The sequence below is a fragment of the Manacus candei genome, unplaced genomic scaffold, assembly GCF_025592945.1.
Source record: "Manacus candei isolate 608988 ecotype Guabito, Panama unplaced genomic scaffold, ASM2559294v1 h1tg000047l, whole genome shotgun sequence".
Classification (NCBI taxonomy): Eukaryota; Metazoa; Chordata; class Aves; order Passeriformes; family Pipridae; genus Manacus; species Manacus candei.
In genome coordinates this window covers 2,456,840-2,480,625 of record NW_026138095.1, presented here as the reverse complement: position 1 = coordinate 2,480,625, position 23,786 = coordinate 2,456,840, and the positions used below count along the sequence as shown (strand labels likewise).

Here is a 23,786-nt window from a genome sequence, read left to right as displayed (position 1 = left end):
CAAACCTGCTCCACCCCAGGCAGCAAACAGCCATCCCATCCATGCTGCCTCTCAGGGCACTATTTTTAGACCCCCTTCAAGTTTTCCCCCCAAATCCCAAGATTTTTAACTTCTTGTGTGTCTCTGGCTCAACACCTGGGAGGCACCTTATGGTTTTCCGCGTTGTCCATGGCAAAATAGGGCGGCATCCCGGTGATGATGATCCCCAGCAACACGGCTTCGAAATAGATCTCCATCCTGAAAATCGTGTCTGGAAGATTCTGGAATATAAACCAGATTTCTTCAGTGCCAGCATGTGCAGGACCAAGACACCACCTTAAGTGTTGGAACGTGACTGTAAATGCTAAAATATAAATTCTGTCTATGGCAACGTCACCTGAGCTGCAGCATGAAGAGAAACAGCCATGGAAGTTCTGGGAGTATTTATATGAGGAATAAATAATAGCTAATGAACTTCTAGAGCATTTATCTCCTGCTGCAGGTCATCTCCTCTCCCAAAGGCCACCCCAGCTCGGCACAGGAGGCAGCAGACCCACACCTGCAGGTCACCTCTAACAAACCACAACAGCTTCATGGGATCATGGAATGGTTTGGGCTGGAAAGAATCTTAAGAGATCACTTAGTTCCAGCCCCTGCCATGGGCAGGGACACCTTCCACTAAACCAGGTTACTCCAAGCCCTGTACAACCTTTAATTCCCAACACCATGTCCTCTTTCCAAGCCCTTTTCTCCTCCACTTCCACAACCTGCAGAGCAAAACCCCAGCACCTTTCATGTCCTCTTAAGCTCTCAAACAATCCCAACCAGCTTTTCCCTTGTTTTGTGGGGTGTTTCTACACTCCCTCTCTCACTCCAGGGATGCTTTGCCGCCCAACCCCATGTTTCAGGGTGACTTTTGGGGTGCTGCTCACCTGAATGAAGGGGTTGCTCCAGATTTGGATGCTCTCAGTCACATTTAAACTGCGCAGCAGGAGGTTGCTGACAATATTCATCAGAACTGGCAGGGAATGCACCATGGTGCTGTTGAATATGACAGCGAAAACGTAATTCTAGGAGGAAAAGTACGTGCTGTATTAATTCTTCTGCACGAAGGGCAATTCCCTGAGAGGGCTCTCCTTAATTAAACCTGAGCATTGGGAAAAATCTTTGCATAATTGAGTCTGCTTTGCAGGAAGCTCTGGGCTGCTCAGAGTGGTTGTAACACATAACCTAATTCAGGAAAACAGTCATGTTCACAAAGAGAACAAATTATTTGGAATAAATTCCCAGCATGTTTTATGGAACAGTGACACTATGACAAATGACACTCCATGCAATTACAGCCTGAAAAAACAAAACACACAAGGACCCACACTCGGATGTTCTCGCTAATGGATTTAAAAACCAGACAGGCAAAAATTTACAGGAGCTGAGGAGCTGCACTGGCACACTGATGGGAGCAGTGTCAATGAGCAAAAATGGGAACAAGAGCCAGAGCTGGCAGACTGCAAAGCAGTTCCTCTGCTGGGGATTAAATACAACCCCAAAGCTCACATCTTCCCAACAGCCCTTCAGTGACCATACGGAAAAGAGCACGTACAATCCATGAAACTCGTTTTTCTTTACACATGAGAGCACCACAGAATTGTACTTCTGTCAGATTGTGTAATTCAGTCAGTACAAGGAAAAGAAAAAAAAAAGATGAAAGAATTCCTGTGTCAGGTCCCTTGTGAAATAAAACATTTCTCTTGGTTTTTTGTGTCATTTTGGGGAAGAAAGGAGGATGGAAGTTTGATTGCCCTACTGTAATTATAATTGTGGAAGAACATTCATTTTGTTAATATTTCCATTCTGTTAATACAAGTCCTCTTTTCAGGCCTTTTGTATAAGGAATACAATGTAATATTACTTGATTCTCTGACTCAATAGTTGTTTTTTCAGGTAAGAGCATCACAAACCAGCCCCCAGCAGCTGCTTGGGGGCTCTTTGGGGCACAACCCAGCCAGTCTGTCCATCTCACCTGCCTGGATTGAAGGGCAAACACGTTTAAAGCTGCACTGTGGGGTGCAGCTGAGACATAATCACTGTCATTGAACATCTCCAGGAGTATGTTCATGCTCCCAAGGGAGTGGACAATGTCATTGATATCCGATTCTGGCGAGAACAGAGAAAACACAGAATCACTAAAGTTGGAAAAGAGCTTAAAGATCAAGTCCAATCATTAATCCAGCACTGCCAAGCCCACCACTAAACCATGTCCCTGAGTGCCACATCTCCACGACTTTGAAATCCTTCCTTATCACCAGTTTGTAGTATTTTACACAAAATTATTGATGCATTTTCTCACTGATATAACCCCATAAAGGATCACTGTTTCCTTTCACTCATGCCCACCAGAGAGTCCTCTGCTATTCTGAACAAAACAGATTATTTTATTTTGGTTTCCCGCTCAACAGCCTCCAAAGAACTCAGGAAAAATTTTTTTGTTGTGTTCTCCAATTAGTTTGTGCAACTCAAGTGCAGCAGTGAGGGAGCAGAGTTGCCAACAAGCATTATCAGGATAGTCAAAGTTTGAGTTGAACAGTGAATTAGCAAAAAAAAATAAAAAGCAGGAAAAGTAAATTGTATTAAGCACAAATTCCCAACAGCTGGAACAGATGCTTCTTTCCATTGCCTGGATTACTGCTGTGCACTTTTAAAACATCTTAAATTGAAACAAAAAGCAAATTTTCCCAAGTGTTTTATAGCAGGATTTTAATGCTGATTATCTAAATCTCTCTGGCCAGTTCCTTCATATGGATCATCCTCTGACACAGCAAGAAAAAGGTTACTGGATATGGGAGGAGGAGGAAGATCTGTGAACTAAACCCTATGGCACAAATGATATTCACTCTCTGTCATCTCTGGGTACTTGGAAACTGTTCATCTGGGTTAACTGGCAGGAAAATTTTGTCCCCAATCCCAAAGTAGCTACACTGAAGAGAGAGGTGGAGACAGGAGCTGCTCCCCTACCTGTGGAGTTCTGCAGCAGGAGTCGACTCCTGTACTTGTGATAGTTCTCTCCAGGCTTCAGCAAGTACAAATCTGGGGAAAGTTTGATAGCAGCTACAGAATTTTTGATGATGTGGTGTATGAAAAACAATAAAATCTGAACGACAAGAAATATCAGAAAAAGCAACAACCTGAAAAGAAATAAAAAGTTTGGGGTTCATTAAAATCCAGCGAAAGCCAGCCCAGTTTATGTGCATGTTATTAAAACATCTCCCTCACCCCCCAAAAGAGAATGTATTCAACAGAAATGACAGCTTCATATTTACATTTAAAACACAGTAAGTATGTGAAAAAAATTAAGCAAATCCTGCCCTTTCTCTGGTGTCATTCAAACAGGTTTTAAGACTTCTGTATCTCAATACTTACATAACTCTCACACATTTATTTTCCCTCTTCAGGGTAAGGAAATGCACTTTGGCTATGGTGGAAACCTGCTTCTTCCACAGGGCTGTGTTGCTCATGGCTGGAGCCTTTGTCTCTGACAGCATCAGCAGGCTCTGCTCCATGTCATCCAAGGATTTGTTATCCACCTCCTCCTGCACTTGCTGGGAATGGAACACGCTGTAATCTGAAAAAGGGGAGAGGAGAACTCTACAGAGTCGATGCTTTGACAGAGCTACAGGGTTGAAATGGGAGAGGTGGAGGAGCCAGGTGGTCCTTCCTACTGAAGAACTCATCTCATCCTATCCCATCCCACCCCATCCCAATTTCTCAACTTAATCCCAAGACCACTGACACTGATCCACCCCCATCACACACATGGCAGATACTTAAGGCAGATGACAAATTTTTGCCACTCAAAAGGTGCAGACTTGCCCCAGTTTCATACCACTGGCCTGTGTATGCACCTGTATTATTCAGCACCAGCATATTCAGCTGTTAAACCCTCCCACACTCACACAGTTTGTGGAGCAGGGTAGTAATTCTACTTACTTAGTAAGTTTATATATCAGTATACTATATATACACTATAGAGTATATATACTTACTTATACTAGTAAATCTGTATCACACAGAAAGCTTTAGAATTATGAAAATAGCTTAAACGATTAAAGTTAACATTAAAAAAAAGAATTTATTAATTCTGGAATAATATTAAGCCTATTCAGCTTATCATTTGAATTGAAAGTTAATTTCAAAGGAGGAGAATTGAGACAAGTTGAGCTGTTTCAGCCTTAAGTGCAGCCACTAATGTTGCAGAAAGTTGGAAATTAATTTCACGCTGTGCATTTATAAATTCTTGAAAGCAAAAAGTCCATTAGGAAAATAAAGGACATTTTAAAAAAGCAAGCCATTAAATGTGTGACTGTAAAGCAGAGGAGTCAGATGTAAGTGTGCTGGATGAAAAATTAATAAGTGAAAAGCTTTTCCCCTGGATCCTCCCAGAACCACCTCCTGCCCAATTCACTGCTTTTTCCCAGTTTTCACATTAAATATTTCAACAGCCTGGAATGTTACGAGGCCAAAGGAACCCCACCTCGTTGCAGCACCTTGGGAGGGGAATTGTTACTCTTACCTCCTGCTGGCAGTGACAATTCCACACTAACTGAGATTAAAACAAACATGAGACTAAACTAAAACAAGAGAACATTCCTGGCCCACCCCACCTGCTTGGTCGATCTCTGCCTCAACTTCCAGCTTCAGGTAGACGTCCTCCAGCGTGGTCATGGACACGCCGTAGGTGATAACACCCAGGTGGGAGTGGGTGTCCAGGTCAGAAAACAAGCCTGGGGACAGACATGACACATAAGAACTCTGCAGTTGTGCTCCACCACCTCCTGAGAGAGCTCCAAGTACACCAGACACATCCCTAAAGCCTCGGAAAAAGCACTAACATAGAAATATCGATGTTTAAAGATGAAGACGCAGGTCATGGCTTGAGAATCAAGGTTGGGATAAGCTCCTTTTAGCACCCAACTTCAATCTCTGTGGTCAGGGAAACATGGCAGGTTTTCCTGAAGCTGTGGTGTTGATGAAAATCACCTCAGCATCCTAAAGCTCCTGGGCTGAGAGCTGCCTCTGAGCAGCTTCAGGAGCCACTCTCCTGGTAGCATCATACCCAGTGTCTGCAGGACAGGTCATCCTATCTAAATCCCTGCCCAGGCACAAAGGGATTTTACAAATAAAACCACTGAGTAATTGGATATCTATATGAGATAGGTACTTTTATGCATATATAAAGAATTCCCAGATGTGTAAAGCAAGGTTAACTGGACAGCAAGCAGAGCTTGAGGACCAACAAGAGATTCAGAAAGAGCACTAATTAATATCCTTGGATAAAAATGCTATTGGGCTCTTGTTAGTCCTATAAAATAAAGGACCTAAAATGAGGAGCTTAGAGCCAAGGTCAGGCTGAAGGGAAATGCTAATGTATAAAATGGGAAGAGCAGCTGGATCCCTGATGCTGCTGCTCTAATCTCTGCAATTTCTTCTGCCCCACTGACCAAGGCACATTCCCAACCTTGGCTTCTCCTTGCAACAGTTTGGGGGAATTGATTCCATCTTACATAAAAGGTGCCTGTTTTCAAAAGTACACGATGTGGCTGCTAAAGGCAAGGCTAATAAATTATTAACTCAAATGCAGCAGGGGAAAAAAAACCACTTATGAAATATCAGCTGCATATTCCCATCGGTGTTGATTCTCCCTTAGCTTTCCACATGGCACAGAGGACACAGTGTTTATTCCATTTATTTCTGGGAGGTGAACAAGGAGCTCTGCACAGGACTGATCAGATAATTGCTGCCATCTAGTGAAATCCTCACATCTGCTCCATGCTCCCTCTCACCACTGAATTTTAAGGCAGTGACACGGACAGCATTACTGTTTTAGAGGTTATCATTTTACTGTCTTTCACAGATTGCTTTTGCAGCTCACACAAGGGTTGTTGATTTTTGTAGGATTTGGGGCTTGCTGGATTCCCACTGGAGGCCAGCCTGGCCCATTAAAACCCTCTGCAACAAGATGATGCTTCTGCAGGACAAAGGGATGGTCGGGTGAAAGGGTCTCTTCACCACAGAGGCATCAGCCCAGCACTTGTTGTCAGGTACCCACATCCCTCTGACACACCACAGCCCCCCTGGAGGAGGCAACAAGGTCCTCACTCACCTGAGAAAGACCTCACTGACTCACCAGCAGCCAAATAATAACATATATAATCACAGGTAACTGCAGAATTGACACTTTAGCAAGAGGTGCAGCTACAGCCACGCCTGATGGAATTCCCCTTTGCAGCCACTCATCCCTGCAGCACAAAAACCCATCAATACCTGCAAATTTGTCCACATCCTTGAGGGGGAGGGTGTACACGAGCTGCTCATCGTTCTCCTGGATCAGGGTGGCTGCAGGGATGTGCTGCCTGATCAGAGAGGTCGTAGCTTCCGTGTTGCAATAGGCATCGATGTGCATGCTAAAAACACAGCCCCAGAAACTGGGGGGTTAAAGCCTGACCTTCTCCTGACACTGCACTACAACAATCAGCCAGCAGGGCACCACAGTCACCAAACACTCAATTTTATCGTTCAAGATGATAAAGGGATTTTCTTTTTTGAGGGGACAGAGGGTGCTATCTTAAGAGATTGCAACAGAAAACAATAAAAAGAAAATAGCTGATGGCACATAAATACCACAAAGCACTTACCTCAAGCGGTAACCAATTCCCCACTTGCTTTTGAGAAAGAGAGAAGATCCGAGGCACTTCAACATCCCTTGAGAAATCACAGCTTTACGATCTAGACACAGAAGTCAAGAAGGCCCCTTTGAAGCAGAAGATCGAGAATTTCCCCCAAAGCTCAATGACATATTTCAAACAAAGGTGCATTCTGTGGTCTGGCACCCCAGGCTGGCACCCAGGGTGGCACAAGATCTCACCAGCCAGGATATCTGCCTCGTCCATGAAGTGGGTGCTGAACACGGTCACACAATTGGCTTTCCTGTTCTTCAGGAGGTTCCAGACGATGTGCCGTGAACAGGGATCCATCCCGGCCGTGGGCTCGTCCAGCAGCAAAACCTTGGGGCAAAACCAAGAGTGTTTTCAAAGCCACATCCATGTGCACTGACCTCAGGAACCCCTACAGATCCAGGGGGTTTTGTCTGAAGCCTGCTAGTTATTCCTCTAAAACACATAAGGAACATCCCACACTAAGTAATGCAGCTGCTGCCACTACACTTTGAATAAATCCATCTCCTGTTGTGACAAATGGAAAAACCCTATAATAACTTAATGCCATAGTCTGTTCTATTCTGGTTCTAACACAATTACATATTAGAATTAACAATTTAGCTGTGGATTCACTTTTTCTCCTAAGGGGTGGTTAAATACACACACCTGTTTTTAAAATCCCCAGGAACTGTCACACACATCACTTTTAAATACAGATCTCAAAGCAATCCTCATCCTCACAGGCCAGAAATTACAGAACTGGAACACAAAAGAGCTCTCTGGCTCCATTCCTGCTCCTGGATGGCTTTGTGAGGAAAGTATCCAACAATTTGACTGTTGGGGGCTAAATGTTACCTGCCAGAAGTTACAGAAAACTTGTCACACTGTTTATTTCCCAAAGAGATCAAATCCAGAGTTACTGCCATTACCTGAGCCTTTAACAGCCTTGAGCACAAAGGTTGAGTCATTAAAGTTGTTTAATTAAGTTTTTTTTTTTTCTTCATAAATGAAGAAAAAAAAAAAGGAGCAACAGATGCTGAGAGTAACAATTACTGCATCTTACATATTATTATATATATGAATTAGTTTAGACAAGAGACACCAAACCATCAATGTATCAGTGATGCCAAGCTGGGAACAACTCCATCACTCTCACCTTGGGGTTCCCAAGAACAGCAACTCCCACTGACAGCCTCCTCTTCTGCCCCCCACTTAGTTTTTTAGCTTGATTGTCTCTGATGGGTTGCATCTCCAAATCCAGCAACACCTTCTGCACCTTGAAAACACAAGAAACACATTTACTGTCTTAAAAAAAATAAATCTGTAAAGTGTTTTTAAACCAGATTATGAACGATTAACATTCAAATTAACTGTTGCTAATTCCCAGTTTATTCTGTATGTGAACTGCACAACCTGTGCATACAAAGTTTAAAGGTGCCTATGCTTGAACCCAAATGCCAGGATTTAAAGTTTTGCCATGAACATTTTAATCTCCTAGGAAAAATTAACAGTTTATCTTTGCCAAAATATCTGTACCTCTTGTCTATTATACCATAAAATAATATTTCCCTCCACACTTGTCTAAAAGGATATTTTGATTTACAGGTTAGAAGTGAACACATAAGACAACACCTGTGCCCAGGTGACTTACTTCCTGTATCAAATCATTCTGAGGGATTCCCTTAATGGCAGCAAAGAGGGAGAGATTCTCCTCCACAGTTAAAATATCAAAGTGTATGTCAGACTGAGGGCACACCCCCGTTATCTGCCGCACTTCCAGCATCTCATCGATCTCAGAGACTTTGTGCCCATAGACAGAGACAAACCCTGAAACAAGAATTAAAACAAATCCAGGAGCAATCAAGGAAGAAGGTCTTTACAGTCAGAGAGCAGGTGAATGTGGCTATGAATTGAAGGTGAACTTTAGGAGACCTTATAAGGTCTGAGGGAGCATTACAGGAAGGCTGGAGAGGGACTTTTCACAAGGGCAGGGAGTGACAGGACAAGGGGGAAAGACCTTAAGATGAAGGAGGGCAGGGATAGATTAGATATTAGAAAAAAATCTTTATTATAAGGGTAGTGAAGCACTGACACAGGTTGTCCAGAGAGGTTGTGGACTTCCCATCCCTGGAAGTGCTCAAGGTCGGGTTGGATGGGACTTGGAGCAACCTGGGCTAGTGGAAGTTGTCCCTGCCCAAGGCAGGGGGTTGGAATGAGATGAGCTTTAAGGCCCCTGCCAACCCAAACCACCCAGTGATTCTATGATTCTGTTTCAAAGTTTGGTGCACCCTGAAATAAAGATCCTGAGCTTTGGTTTTGAAAGCAGGGCACCCAAAAGCCCTGAGGACTCACCATCCGTGGGTGGGCACAGCCCACAGAGGATGTTCATCAGCGTCGTCTTCCCGGTGCCGCTGTGCCCCAGCAGAGCCGTGATCTGACCCTCGTAGATGTCAAAGGACAAATCTGGTCCCCGGGGCAGAGGGAGAGGAGATGTCAGGGATGTGCTCCTGGCACCTGGAGCCAGCTCCCAAGGCAGAGGTAAATTCAAATACTAACATATGGGGTATGCATTTACACTCTGCTGGGGGCACACCTTACCTCCATGGCTGGGCATGGGATAGGCCCTGCACCCACATCTAAAAGCCACACAGGGAAACAAAATGAAAATATCAGGGAGAAGGGGCAGGGAAGATCATATCACCACAGGAGGAATAACAGGGATGATACCAGTAGGTTTTCCTTAGTGATAAGGGTTCACTTCTTGGGGTACTGTTCTAAAGATTACTGCCCAAGCTGTGAGAGAATACACACACAGGCACATCTGGCATTCACACTCCAAGGTCCCACCCCTCTAAAAGAAACCAAAAAGCCTGAACTGAAACACAAAAGATCACTCAGCAATTCAGCTATTGCTCCTCTGCATCTGACAAGCAGCTAAAAAGCTAAAATGTTCTTACTTCTGAGAGCCTCCACAGTTTCCCCCTTTTTCCTGAATGTTTTCTGAACACAGCTGATTCTGAAAGAAGACATGTCATTGTATAAACTGTTTCAGGATCTTAGTATGTCATTTTGAATGATCAATACTTGGCAACAGTCACAACAAGATGATCAGATCAAAGTGGCACCAGACATGTTCAAGGCCCATCAAGGCATGTCAAGAGACAGGACATCTTGATGAGCTCTGCCCATCTCCACCCTGGCATCAGAAAGCTTTTTCTGATCACCTTCTAAGGTATTTCCTCTGTTGACAACTTGAATTATTTAAAATCTGTGTCTCTTTCACATGGTAGAACAACACACTAGAGGTTTCTCGAGGTAGAAAAGGGAACAGCTACTCCCCAGTGGTTGCACAATACCACAAAAGACTCCACAGATATGATATAGAAAAGAGGTATTAGTAGAACAGACTCCAAAGATGTGATTACTGACAGCTCCTCATCAAAATTAGGTAAAAGAAAGCAGGTATCTTTCTCCCCAAGAAAGGTAAAAACCTTCCTTCCAGCCCCACTGGTTTCCCAAATGAGAAAAACCTGAAGGCACCCATCCTTCAGGATGGGCTTTGGAAGCCTGGCTGCCCTGGAAATGAGGATGGGAGTGGGTTATGGCTGAGAAGCAGGGAGGAGAACTGGGTATGAAAGAAAAGAAAACCTGCACATGTAAAAGATGACAAGATAGTGTGAAAATTCTAGAGAGCTGCTGAAGGGATGATATGGGAAGAGTCCAGGCTGGATGGACTTAATGCAACAACGGTCACAACGTTCTCATGTGAACATCAGGATTAAAACCAGACCCTTGAACCCATGGTAGGTGCCCAAAGAGATATGGATGGTGTGAACAAGACTCAGTCTGGTCACTGAGCTCAAATATTTATTTGAGACTAGTGGAGCCAACCAGGAGTAAAGATGCAGAGTTCCCCATCTCCCATCAGGCTACGCCACTGGAAAATGATGGCAACAAGGGCTTAAAGGAAGACATTGAAAATAACATCTGAGAAACACCACAAAGCAATGACAGTCCAGATGCAAGACAGCAGGTGACACACAGCACAGCACGAAAGATGAGAGTGGGGACATCTATTTCTCAGTTTCCTTTTACACTCTCGTATGTGGCAGCTGGGTAAAACCACCATGAAGTTCCCCTCTGGTCTGTGGAGAACACCACAGCCTTCACACAACCCTAGAATTCGGCCCTTTGTCCTAAAATATGTGTTACCAGAAACTAAACCCTCCCAGCAGAGCAGACGCTCCAACATCTGCAACTGCTTACGCCGCCCGTGGCCTCAGCGAAACGGAGGGAACGGAAAACCAGCCGGGCTGGAGAGGACTCCAATCAAAGGAAAACCATCCACAAACAAACCCTCCCTTTAAGCCCAGAGATTTACCCTTGGAGAGCATCCACTGATGCTGGGGATTGACCGGGAAGGAGCCGCGCTGGGCTCTCTGCAATGCATACCATATGCTATTTGAATCCAACGGGCGCAGAACTGAGAGGGGATTTTTCAAATCCCACGTTAAAAAAAAAAAAAATTCCCGGGGAACCCAGGTGATCTGCTCATCTGCACGTGGGGCTGTACCTGATGGCTTCTTTCCCCTGGAATTCCGAAGGCACGGGCTCCACGATCTCGCCGAAGCTCAAGCTGCCGTTGATGCTGCTCTCGTACAGCTCCTTGTAGTTCTTCCTGTGCTTGGACCAAAACGAGGGCTTCATGAAGAACAGCGGGGTGCGGCGCAGCCCGAACTCCCCTGGAGAACACAGGGAAAACCCACAGCTTCCCATCAGATATTCCTCAGCTTTTGGGTTTTAGCTCCAAAAGCCGCGAGCTCTCCCGTGAGAGGTCCACGAGCCACCCTGCACCTCTGTTCCAGAGGGGTTTCCTCATAGAATCACAGAATCAGCTGGGTTGGAAGGGACCTTCGAGATCATCAAGTCCAACCCTTGAACCAACACCGGTGCAGTTCCCAGCCCATGGCACTGATGCCACATCCAGTCTCTTTTTAAAAATCTCCAGGGATGGAGAATCCACCAATTCCCTGAGCAGCCCATTCCAATGGCTGATTATCCTCTGTGTAAAGAAATTCTAATATCCAACCTAAACCTCCCCTGGCACAACTTGAGACCGAGCCCTCTTGTCTTGCTGATGGTTGCCTGGGAAAAGAGACCAACCCCCCCCGGCTCCCCCCTCCTGTCAGGGAGTTGCAGAGAGTGAGGAGGTCTCCCCTGAGCCTCCTCTTCTCCAGGCTGAGCCCCCCCAGCTCCCTCAGACTCTCCTCACAGCACTTGTGCTCCAGTCCCTTCACCAGCCTTGTTGCCCTCCTGTGGACCTGCTCCAGGACCTCAATATCCTTCAGCAGAGTTTAACCATCTGCACTTAAGCCACCGCTCCCATCAACACTGCTGGCAGGCTCCAGGTTGGCCAGGAGTTTAAATACATGTGCAAATCTCCTTCTGTGCAAGAAAAATCCCCAGGACTGAAAAAATGGTGACTTAAACACAGTAATACAAATCCAGAGGGATCAGAGGCGAACGGAGCTGAGGGGCTTAACCAGGATTTAGTCGTAAGATTAACAACTTTATTCTGTGTTTCATGTTAAAGTACTTATGTCACAGGGAAAGGTCTGGAACAGGCAGAGGAGTCTTTGATTTTCAACCCTCAAAGAGCAAATTTTAAAGGCTGAAGCGTTCATTAGCCCAGTAAGGAAGTTTTTCCTCTAGAAAAAGGGAAAAATTTTGCTTTTTAGGGCCAGCAATTCTCAACATGCCAAAACCCCCCCCTCACACCTCACAGTTTTAACAGAAAATAAATTATTTCAGCTTAAAGTATTCTGAGTCACAGCACAAAAATCTATGTGCAAACAGCATCACCTCCTTTCTCCATAGCTGAATTTAAGGGAGAGGTGCCACCAGCCTGGGAGAGGGGTTCAGGACTGCAGGAACTGGTGATCCTTGCACAGTTCAGCTCTTGGGAACATACCTGGGATAACCTGGTCAAGGTACACAGCTACAAGCAGGTAAAAGATGCTGTCCAGCACCAACAAAATAAGAGAGATACAGAGTGGGTAAGGACCATCATTTATATTTGCAAATGTTGCCCCATCTTCATAATCTTCCAGATGCATGACCTGCACAGGGAGAGGGAGATGTTACACACCAGCACTGGGCCAGCCTGAAAGACAGGACAGCACAGGGTAAACTTGGCAAAAGAAACAAAAATAATGAGGAAGTGACTGAGATCACAGCAACAAACACCAAGAATAACAGCTCCTTGATGGGGCTTGATATCAAACTCCCAGGGGAAGTTATTAAAACAGGCATTTTCCCCCCCCATCATCAGTTTATTAGAAATAAAATAACATGACAAGGGGATGACGAGGAGCTGGTGGTTCTTTACCTGCGCGACACCGATCAAGAAGCTGCACTGACACAAAGGGCTGAGAAACCACACAAAAGATTTGGGGAAATCCTCCAGCAGGACAATGTTCAGGCCCACAAACCCAAAAGCCAGCGTGGCCAAGAACTCCACTATACCCACGTGCTTTGACTTTTTAAATAGAGGTGTCAGCATAAGGGCGAAGAAAACCTGAGGGCAAAAAAACAGAGAGGAAGGTACTGTTTTAAAACTAATAATACAGGTATAGAAAAACTAAGGTGAAATGCCATTTTGCCTCTTGATATCGTTTTCCTGGTATAGTCACCCACACAGAATTATGGAATCATTTTGTGTGGAAAAGACCTTTCAGATCATCCAGTCCAACTGCTTCCCCAGCACTGCCAAGGCCACCACTGAAACATGTCCTTAAGTGCCACATCTACACAGCTTTTATATCCCTCCAGAGCATCAGGAGGGACAGATTCCCCAGAGATGCCAGGAGACAGAGCACAGAAAATAATGATGGTTCCTAATTTTTCTTTTATAGAGCTGAGTGTGCACCTCCACCCTGGTGAGTGTCCCTTCTGCCAGTGACAGCAAACAAATACCTACTTGGGCACTGGCTGCTTATAAATTCAGACAGACTATATAAATATATTTATAACATATTCAAACATAATTCTCTGAGCTTTAATTAGGGTTTTAGCATTACACTATATAGTAACAACAAATGTTTTGAAGAGGATGTGGGTTGGGACTGCAAAATGGTTCTGTACAGCGTCTTCAGCTCAAAGACTGATTATTTTAAACCCAGATATTTCAGTAGGGAAATGTCTTTCCCATAGTGATGGGTGACACCTGTAGAACATCCTGAACTGGAGAAGAGCCAAGGAAGGGGATGGGAAGGTCAGACACCCAGCACTGTTTGGTCCTACAGAAGCAACGCTTGTTGCTTTAGGAGAGAGAACAAGAACAGGTGGGGAAGGAACAAAACCCACAGGGATGGGGTGGCTGAATTTAACAAGACCAGGAATACTTACTGAGGAGACTCCATACAGGAAAAAAAGGAGAAATATCACAAAGGCACTGCTCTGGGGAAAGAGGGAGGAGGCCGTGGCAATCACTGCCATGAGAATGGACATGACAAAAATCAGGCTCACGTAGAGCAGCACCCAGGAAAGCCTAGGAACAAAGGGGGGGAAAGAACAGAAACCAGGCAATGAATCCCCAGCCTGAACCGGCCACACAAATAGCCAAACCCACCATTCTTTAATATTCCAGACAGCTGCACCAAAGGCCAAGCTTGGAACAAAACAAGAGCCCCCAAATAAAAGAGCTCTTGTAAACACCCCTGGAATTGTTCTTGGCACTAGAGCACACACAGATACCCACAGCAGCTAAAGACACACAATTAGATGATTCACTATTTTTTTTTTTTTAAACTTGCATAGTTAATTCCCTGGTATAACCAAAAGAGAGTAACAGAGTCATAGGTTTCAATAATTCAAGAAATTCTATTTAAAATTTAATCCACTAGTCATTCCAGTCGCCGGGCAGGGTAATAAAATCCTTTTCTTCTGAAAAGCAGAGCTGTGAGCAACTCTGACCTCAGGAAGCAAGGGTGGTTTGTGTACAGGTAGTAAAAAAATGACACATTTCCTCAGAAGTAGAGAAAAAAAAAATCATTCCAACAAGCCCAGGTGGTTGTTTCGGTGCAGTGGGGACAGATGTGAAAACGCTGCAGGAAAGGGCAAAGCCAGACCTGGTTTTATCTCCTCAGCTATCAGTGATTTCAAATTAGCACATCCTCTCAGGTGGGGAAAAAATAAAACATTGTATTGCACAGGACAATTTCCATGACGGTAAGGAAACAAATTAAAACCTGTTGCTTCGACTACTCTGTCTTGTTAAAATTACAGAGTTGGATTCATTTAATTACGTGTCAGGGAAACTGCTGCTAGGCTCTGAACAGACTGCAGGTTACCTCTTGAGCCTCTAGGAAAGGAGGTACTGAGCCAAAAATATTTAAAGAGAATGAAAAACCTACATAAAAATCTCACACATCATCAGATTTGATCCCTCTAAGTCTGGCACAGCTTTACATGCATAAATGCAACAGTATTACTCTGGTGTTTACTTACTAAAATATTCATATTTTCATGATACTGCAAGTGTCTCTATCTTTGATATAACAGAATATTTCCCTTTCTGGTTGTTTTCAGTTAATCAGACTGAAAATAATTTTAAAAATGAAGGAGGGAAGAGTTTTCCTAGAAAGTGTTTGTTGTTTTTTTTTTTTAATAATTATTTATATATATATAATTCTACTATAAAGAACAAGTTATACTAAACACTCACATACCAGAAGGCAGTGTCATGGAGTCCCAATATTTTCAGGAATTCCTTCAACTTCCTCTCCTTTTCTGCCACAATATGAATTGCCAAATAATACCCAAACGGGGAGAAGGCGATCACCAGGTAAATTAAAATGATTGCACGGGGGAAATTATCTATTTCCACCACAGCAGCCTCTCCCATAACCACTGCTCTCGTCAGTTCAAGCTGTTCCCAAACCGACTGATTCGTCTTCAGCTGAAAGGAAGAGAAGGAAGAGTTATTTTGGGATTGCTCCTGATTTTTCAGCCCCATCCCAGACTCCAGCTCAGCTCCATCTCCATCCCCGCTGGCAGGGAGGGATCTGAAGACCCCAAATCCCAATCCAAAAGCAGGAAAACTGGAGAATATCTGAACTCCTGGAGACAAAATTAGCAAATGTGAGATTTCTAGCCCTTGAAAAGATGAAATTTGCTCCCTCCACGAGCGGGATGAGGGGAGGGGAATTGGGAAAAATTGCTGGTCAACACTGACACCAAAATAAGGCAAATCCTGCAGCCCTTTTAGGACAGCACCTGAAATGGCATTTTGGGGTGAGCACTGTGAGCCTTTGTGTTTTGAGGACTGTTGTGATGGGTGTTCAGGCTCATTTGGATGCAGTTAGAGACAAACATCCACATTCTTCAGCCCAACGAGAGCAATTCTGCACAAAATACAGCAAAGCACAGCCAAAACATTCTGCCTTCTCATCAGGGTCCAGATGATTTCTGAGATGGCCTTTCCCACAACTAACAGCCAACATCAGACAAGCAGCCAGAGCCAAGGCAGCCCCTGGAGCTGACCTTCCCTGGGTTTACGATGTTTTTTTCCAGTTACCTGTATAATGGCAGCATCAATGCAGGCCTGGAGCGCCGTGAATCCCGAGCTCCAGTAGGTCACTGACTCACAGCCCTTCCCCAGGTTGGAGCAGCTGGCTGCAGAATAAAGCAGGGAATGATGATCCATAAAGTCCCCTTCAGCCCAGGCCACTCTAAGATTCCCTGGTTCTGTGTTAAAATGCCAAAACCCAGAGTTACACCTGCCCTGTCCCCAGCGCGCAGCTCGAGGCCACCCCCGACAGTGCTGCAAACAACCTCCATAAATCAATATATGGAACACCAGGCCTGAAAACAAAAATAGAAAATGATTTTCCAGTTCATCCCCTTGCAGAGCACATGTGAGAGAGCTCACATTTACCTCTGGATTCCGTATAAACGGAGGACATGGCGATGGAGTCGTGGAACCTCAGCTGGTAGGACATGGAATCCTTGAACACAACCCCCACAAAGTTGGGGGGTTTGACAGCACTGGCCTCTTGCAGCTCCTCCTCACTCAAATACTCCTCAGTGATGATGCCTGAGAGATATTAAGAAATTATTATGTTGATTTAGGTATTGGCACAGCAGGGAGAAAAAAAACGTGCAACGGTTTTGAAGTATCGTGTTAATCATTAATCATTTGAGTTTGGAGATATATAAATGTATATATGTATGACAGGACAAGGGGGAATGGTTCAAACTGACAGGGAGTAGGTTTAGAATAGATTTTAGGAAGAAATTCTTCCCTGTGAGGGTGGGGAGGCCCTGGCACAGGTTGCCCAGAGAAGCTGGAAGTGTCCAAGTGTCCAGTTCCTCTGAAGCAGGAGGAACACAAAGAGGAGAACCAAAGATATCAAACTAAAAATGCATCAGTGGGTTTGGAGAGATAAGTTTCTGTTACATGTGTGAGGTGTGCAGGCAAAATACTGGAGAAAAAAAAAAAGGAAAAAAAACCAAGGAGAAAACCCCAAACAAATGGAAAAACACAAAGAAATGAAAAACCCAAACAAATAGAAAAATCCAAACGAACGGAAAAACAAATAGGAAAAAAACCAAATAAATGGGGGAAATAAACAAAACCCAGGAAAAACAAACAAGGAAAGCACAAACAAATGGAAGAAAAATAATAAACAGGAAAACCCAAACAAGTGTGGAAAAAAACAAACAAGGAGAAAAAGAGGAAAAAACAAACAGGGGGGAAAAAACCAATCAGGGGAAAAAAAAAAGGTAAAAGAAAAGGAAAATCACTTTCAAGAGAAGAGGTGACAAAGTGTTAATGAGAATAAGCATTTAAAAAACATTTTTAATGTTGTTTTCATAGTGACACAACCTGGGACAGCACCACCTCCTGAGCTTGCCCCAGGGTGTGACAGGACAGGTGTCAATCAGCCCTAGAGCTGCTCAGGGGCTTTTTGTACCCAAACCTTTCCCTGCAGCCACACAACACTGGCTGCACCAAGAGAATGGGAATCACTTCGAGATGGCAGTGCCAGAACATTTGTCACTCAAGGAAAAACAACAAAAAAACCCCCCCACCAACGCCTTCACTCGGATGGAAAATAAATGGATTTTTCCTACTAGCAGCACCCTTGAGCTCCCTCTCCAAACACAAGTCACAGAGAGGGATTTAGGGAGAAAAATGCAACGTTTAGGGTGTGAATACCATCTTCAAAGTTATCAGAAGCCACTTTCTTCATGATTTCTCGTGCCATCCGGGTGGGTGGCGTGTACCCAATGATGAAGTTCACCAGCTGGGAGGTGTCCAGGGTGCCCAGGTTGGCGTTGGGCACCTCGTCGTACTTCCTGTGCGGGTGCATCATGCTCATCAGGATGAGCCAAAACAGGAAAAACAGGGGGAAAAGGACCTCCTGCACAAAGGAAAAAAATGAGCATTTCAAAGAGCAGCTGTGGAAATAAAACCTTCCCTGGGTTTCTCCTGCACCAAGCTCAGAGCAGGGACCGTGAGCTCAGTTTCTTGGCTGTGAAATTCCCTGGATGTTTTCAATGCAACAGCAACTTTAATGCCAAATCCTTCCCTGGCGCTGAAGCAGGATTTTAATCACCTGCATTAGTAACCTAAGAAGCCACTTTAAGGCCCAAAGAGACAATTCTAACAAGCTTTAAACATCTGCAAACTCATGCTCTTTGAGAAGAGGCAAAACACAAGCTGTGAACCACTAAACGAGCCCAGCCAAGCACTGCACTGTCTCTTCTTCTCAACATTCATCCTCAAGTACCATCACATCACCCACACACAGGGCTGAACTGTTAGAAAAGGTAAAAATCTTTTGGGGAGGTCTCACTCTGCTATTCTGTGTAATTACAGGTACAAATGCTTGTCAAGGTGCACTAAGATGGCAACACTTAAGGACATTTTAATTACTATTAATTATATTATGTTATAAATATGTATAGATATATGCTACAGTATATATAGTATTAATAGGTTAACTAGTTATTAACACATTAACTAATATTTTTATATTGCCTGTATCTATAATTTTATTTTTCCTGTATAAAGCCTTACACATTAGGATACATCTTCAACCAAAGGATCACAAAACATCTTCTGAAAAAGCCTATTTCAACCCAAAATTCAATGCAGACCACGAAGCTTCGTAAACATCACAACAAAAGCGAGTGTTGTCTCTGATTTGGGAGTTATTTAAGCACAGAATAACTGTGGATGCACCAGTAGCAGGATCCAAGGACTCCCCCTTACCTGGACACTGCTTTTCTTAGTCCTTCCCTTAATAAGACAGTTCTTGAACAGGAGAGCTCGGGTCTGTCTCCATACTCCTGCTTCTCTGGGAGCAGCTGGTGCCATTTTTCAAGACTAGTTTGGGAAAAGCAAATAAATCAATATTAAGCGACAATAAAATTTAAAAATCCAAAGCCGGGCGGTTGCAGCTTTCGGGGCCTCCTATTTTTACATTTTCGTAGAAGCGTTTTATTTTCAGTTTTTCATATGTCAAATGCCTTCTGATACATATGCTGGGTGTCTGTTACATGGGGAAATCGGGAATGCTCCTTTAGAGCCGGGGAATCCAGCTGGGAATCCAGGCAGAACATGCCTCGGGATGCCCCTGAGCCAACCCTCCACCCAAGGGCAGGACCAGCTCTAGGCGAGCTCGCCAGACTTGACCTAACCCGGGCTTGTTTTTTTCCACATAAACTACAAACCCAAGCACTTCTCTGGGAGCAGAATTCCAGCATCCATGGCAGGAGCCGAGGGCATCCAGCCAGGGCGATGCATCCGAGAGCCAGAGCCAGCTCACCCCGGGCGAGCTGTTCAATTTACCGTGAGTAACCCCCTTCCATCCTGGAGCACGGCCAGCACTGCTTAGTTCCCTTCCCCTTACATTTTAACCTTTTCATTAGCCCGGCTGCACAGCACACCAGCGCCCAGGGTAACCTTTTGGAAAGGGGAAAAGGCTTAAATCCAATTAAAAAAGGCTTTCCCGGGAGGCAGCGGCCTGCACATACCCGCTGAGGGCCGGCGGGCCGGGCACCAGGCAGGTTTCTCTCCCCGGTTTTGTCACCACTTTGCTGCCTCAGGTTTGGAGTTATGGGTCGATCCGCATCTCCCGCTGCTTCCTCACCTGGGAACGTTGGAATATTTCACCTGTGAAGGTGGAACACGACCGTGAGCTGCCCGGCAGGGACAGCAGAGCACCAGCACAGCTCCGCGGCCGCCACCCTTCCAGTGCCACCCACACACCCCCAGAGAACAACTGAGTCACTCCTCGGCTCTTCGGCCAAAACTCAGGGCAGATTTCAGGAATTCGTCCATGTTCCAGGCTTTGCAGCCACCAACACTCATTCCAGAGGCGGGTTGATGTTCCTGGTGCCTGCGTGCTCCAGGCAGCTCTGCAGCAGCGGTTGGAAATGACATCGCTTTTCTAACTTTTTAATGACCCTAATTAACCTATCGGTAAGTTGCTTTCATAGAATCACGGAATCAGCTGGGTTGGAAGGGACCTTCGAGATCATCAAGTCCAACCCTTGATCCAACCCCACTGCAGTTCCCAGCCCATGGCACTGATGCCACATCCAGTCTGTCCTTAAACACCTCCAGGGACGGAGAATCCACCACTTCCCTGGGCAGCCCATTCCAATGTCTGACCACCCTCTCTGTAAAGAAATTCTTTCTAATATCTAACCTAAACCTCCCTGGCACAACTTGAGACCAAGCCTTCTTGTCTTGCTGATCATTGCCTGGGAAAAGAGACCAACCCCCACCTGGCTACAACCTCCTGTCAGGGAGTTGCAGAGAGTGAGGAGGTCTCCCCTTTAATTAATCACAGGTTGTGTGTCAGGCCTTAAATCACTTTTAGCCAGCACACAGCAAAAAGTTGTCATGAGCGACTTCTGTGAGGACACAGCTTGGGAAAAGTACTAAAACTCTTAAGTTTTGCTAAAGTTAACCTTGATATGCTTCAATGGACAAAGCCCGGGAGAGAGAAAGATGTATTGTTAATATTGGACATTTGGGACACAGATTTATGACCTACAAGGTCCTTTTGCAGAAACCAGAAGATGAAAGAACTAACAAAGAATTCAGTGTAAGTGCTGAAAGTCCCTACTGGGGAAAAAGATACTAAAAAGACTACAAATGTGTCCTTAATTAGAACAGAAACTGAGAAATTAATAACCAATAGAAGGCAGAATACTAACTAATGAAAGAGAATTCTGTAATTAAGCACCAATGAACATTAATTTCTTTGTTTGCTAAAAATGTACAAATAGGTGGAAAAGTGATGTACTGATGTCTGTGTGGAGGCAGGAGTTTTGTTGGCCACGTACACGCCCAGCACTGAAAATAAAAATAACGCCTTGCTTTCTAACACTAAAAAGACAGTGTTAGAGATTCTATTTATCCCAATGATTTTGGAGGTATTTGGCAACAGCAGGACCTGGTTTCTGTGTTATCTATTAGACACCACATGGCTCAAACTTCCTGCCCTGGCTGTATTTTAATACGGAAATCTATTTTTGGAGCCCAGACAGCATCTCACTAGAGGTTGCTCAGATGTCAGCACGGCCGAGCTGAGTTGGGAGAACTTCAAACACACCAACACCTTACACACAGACAGCACTGAGAGCCTGTGTCTGAGTGCAGGAGGGAGGAGAGAGGGGCTAAAAGGGACCAAACCCCCCTGCTCCCAGCTCCCCTGGCTGCATTTTGGGATCCTCCAGGGAGCAGTGACCCCCCCCCGGCAGCACGAGGACCCACGTGGGACACAGCTGCCCACTGCTGAAAGAGAAGCCTTGGGAAAGAATCCCACCTCCAGCACGGAGTGCTGCCCTTAAAGTCACACCAAATCTACTTCAAACGTGAAAATAAAATTTAAAGGAAAAAAAAATAATATTTTGCTCCAAAAAAAAAGAAAAAAAGGAAAAATCCAACCACAAAATGCTTAAGCACCAACCCGTGATAGTAACTAAGTCCTGCAGGAAAAATGAGTACAACTCCTCCGGATATTTTCGAGGAAGGAACGCTTCACACTGACAGCAGAGTGTTTTCAAAATAATCAAAAGCAGCAGTTATTGCTTACAGGTCATAAAAAACACTCTCTTTCTCCCCTCTGCTCACAGCACGTCCTCCAAGTGCCTGGACTGCCACTGTTTGCTCTCAGGAGCACATTTCAAAAGCACTTAGCAGAGAAGAAGCTCCAGTGAAGTCCTTGTTCAAAGCCACAAGATGGTCTGACACAGCAACCCCTTCCCTCAGCCACACTTCTCTGTTTTAATGAAATCTAAAATTTGGCCAAGATGATTTAATCACATTCAATCACCAGTGCCAGTTTCTGTTTCTCTAATTATTTTCTATCCACTTATAAAAACCAAAACACTCCCACATCTTCACTGGAACGCTGCCACGCTTTAATTTATATCACCTAGGTTGGAGGAAGGGTCATTTTAAGTATGTTAATTAACTTTTCATACTACACCTGCCACCTCCATGTAAGCAACTGAAGCTACATGATGATGAAGGACACTGAAGAAGCATCGCTTGTACGATGAAAAATTGTATTTGGGATAAAAAAGACAACCCCAAATCCTCCATAAAACTCCAGATGAAGAAAATGAGCACGTAGGCTGAGCAGAAAAAGCTGCCAAGGCATTTAATTGAATAATTCTGGACAAAATGAAAACACTCTGAACCTATGAAATGCTCCCCGAATTTAGCCACAGACTTATGATTTGCACTGACAAGGGAAGCAGGTGACACACAACTGCTTGTGGGCATCTCAATCAAAGCAATCTCAAGGAAATGACTGGGTTTAGGCTTTAATTCCACATGGGAGATGCCAATGCTTCTTAAATAATGCTCAGCTGATACTTGGGAAGGCTCTCCTCCCTTCCCCAGATTCAGCCTGGCAACGGTCTTTAAAGGTCAGATGATGACTTAGTGCTGCACATCATGTTTTCCTTGTCTTTTAAGCTAAAAAAAAAAAAAAAAGAAAACTGAAAGAAAACCAAACAAGGAGGATGAGAGCCTCAGCTAATTGAGCCGTGGCTTGAGGAAAAAACAACTTATCAGTGAACAACACCTGCAGAAGGGTCAGAAAATAAGATTATTGATCTTGCTGCAAGAAGACGGCAGCTGAAATGGTACTTAAGCAAAACTCTGATGTGCTCTTTACTGCTCTTCAATTATTTAAATTGCGAATATAATAATATACAATAATAAAGCGAGATGCTCTATTTATGGATCTCTAAAACCGGGCTCAATTTTCCCCCTTATCTGACCCCCAAGGGGAAGCTCAGCCGTGCCTGGGGCTGCACAGCCCCGGGGAGCCCCGCTTCCCTTTAAACTCATCCTGGTTCCACTGCGGGGTCAAGGAATGACACGGAGCAGAGCCAGGCCGGGCTGTTCCAGCACAGCTCCCGGTCCCGCAGCATCCCCGAGCATCCTCCCGCATCCCCGAGCATCCTCCCGCATCCCCGAGCATCCTCCCGCATCCCCGAGCATCCTCCCGCATCCCCGAGCATCCTCCCGCATCCCCGCCGCGTCCCAGCCCGTCGCCTCCGGGGGCCCCCGTAGGTCTCGGGGGGAGGACACTCCTTCGGATTTCCATTTCTCCCTTTTTTTTCCCCAGCCCAAACCCCTTTAAACGTGGTTTTCTCACCATTTTCCGCGCAGCCACAGAACCTCAGCACGGACAACCCTCACCAGCCCAGCCCGTACTCCGGAGTAATGACGCGCATTTCAGGTGCAGCCCAACTCCTCCTCTTCCTCTCCGCTCCTTCCCCTTCCCGTTTGACCCACCCCGGGCGGGGCCGTTCCCCCCGCCCCGGTCCCGCCTTCCTCCGCAGCTGAGCGGGGTCGACAGGGTGTTGGTACCCTCTGGTATCTCCCCTTACCTCTGGTACCCCTGGGTACCCCCCCCAGGCGCTCCGAGGGGCCGGACCGCTGTCCCGGGGCGGAGCGGAGCGGGATGGAACGAGATGGAGCGGGATGGAGCGGGATGGAGCGGGATGGAGCGGGATGGAGCGGGGCTCCCCACTCTCCGCCCCCGGCCCCGCATCCCT

The 23,786-nt window shown here is 45.2% G+C and overlaps 1 protein-coding gene across 3 annotated transcripts in view; it reads right to left on the bottom strand.

Annotated features, from left to right (window-relative positions):
- Window positions 1-23,519, bottom strand: part of ABCA5 (ATP binding cassette subfamily A member 5) — a 35,687-nt gene extending 12,168 nt beyond the window's left edge. Inside the window, exons 1-24 of one of the 3 annotated variants that reach the window (XM_051797716.1) lie at window positions 23,384-23,519; window positions 19,734-19,849; window positions 18,970-19,083; window positions 17,911-18,115; window positions 16,627-16,785; window positions 16,267-16,364; window positions 15,419-15,648; window positions 14,097-14,238; window positions 13,078-13,266; window positions 12,661-12,808; window positions 11,263-11,431; window positions 9,647-9,705; window positions 9,042-9,152; window positions 8,341-8,516; window positions 7,846-7,965; window positions 6,899-7,037; window positions 6,669-6,759; window positions 6,298-6,437; window positions 4,638-4,757; window positions 3,397-3,598; window positions 2,992-3,161; window positions 2,000-2,133; window positions 912-1,049; window positions 147-260 (exon numbers count right to left, since the gene is read on the bottom strand). In XM_051797716.1, the coding sequence (XP_051653676.1) occupies window positions 147-260; window positions 912-1,049; window positions 2,000-2,133; window positions 2,992-3,161; window positions 3,397-3,598; window positions 4,638-4,757; window positions 6,298-6,437; window positions 6,669-6,759; window positions 6,899-7,037; window positions 7,846-7,965; window positions 8,341-8,516; window positions 9,042-9,152; window positions 9,647-9,705; window positions 11,263-11,431; window positions 12,661-12,808; window positions 13,078-13,266; window positions 14,097-14,238; window positions 15,419-15,648; window positions 16,267-16,364; window positions 16,627-16,785; window positions 17,911-18,115; window positions 18,970-19,074 (3,159 nt within the window). In that variant the 5' untranslated portion in view covers window positions 19,075-19,083; window positions 19,734-19,849; window positions 23,384-23,519. Of the gene's footprint in view, window positions 1-146; window positions 261-911; window positions 1,050-1,999; window positions 2,134-2,991; window positions 3,162-3,396; window positions 3,599-4,637; window positions 4,758-6,297; window positions 6,438-6,668; window positions 6,760-6,898; window positions 7,038-7,845; window positions 7,966-8,340; window positions 8,517-9,041; window positions 9,153-9,646; window positions 9,706-11,262; window positions 11,432-12,660; window positions 12,809-13,077; window positions 13,267-14,096; window positions 14,239-15,418; window positions 15,649-16,266; window positions 16,365-16,626; window positions 16,786-17,910; window positions 18,116-18,969; window positions 19,084-19,733; window positions 19,873-19,968; window positions 20,107-23,383 lie in introns of those variants that run through there. The other 2 variants (XM_051797714.1, XM_051797715.1) reach the window with 2 other exon arrangements.
- Between the last annotated feature and the right edge of the window lie 267 nt (window positions 23,520-23,786).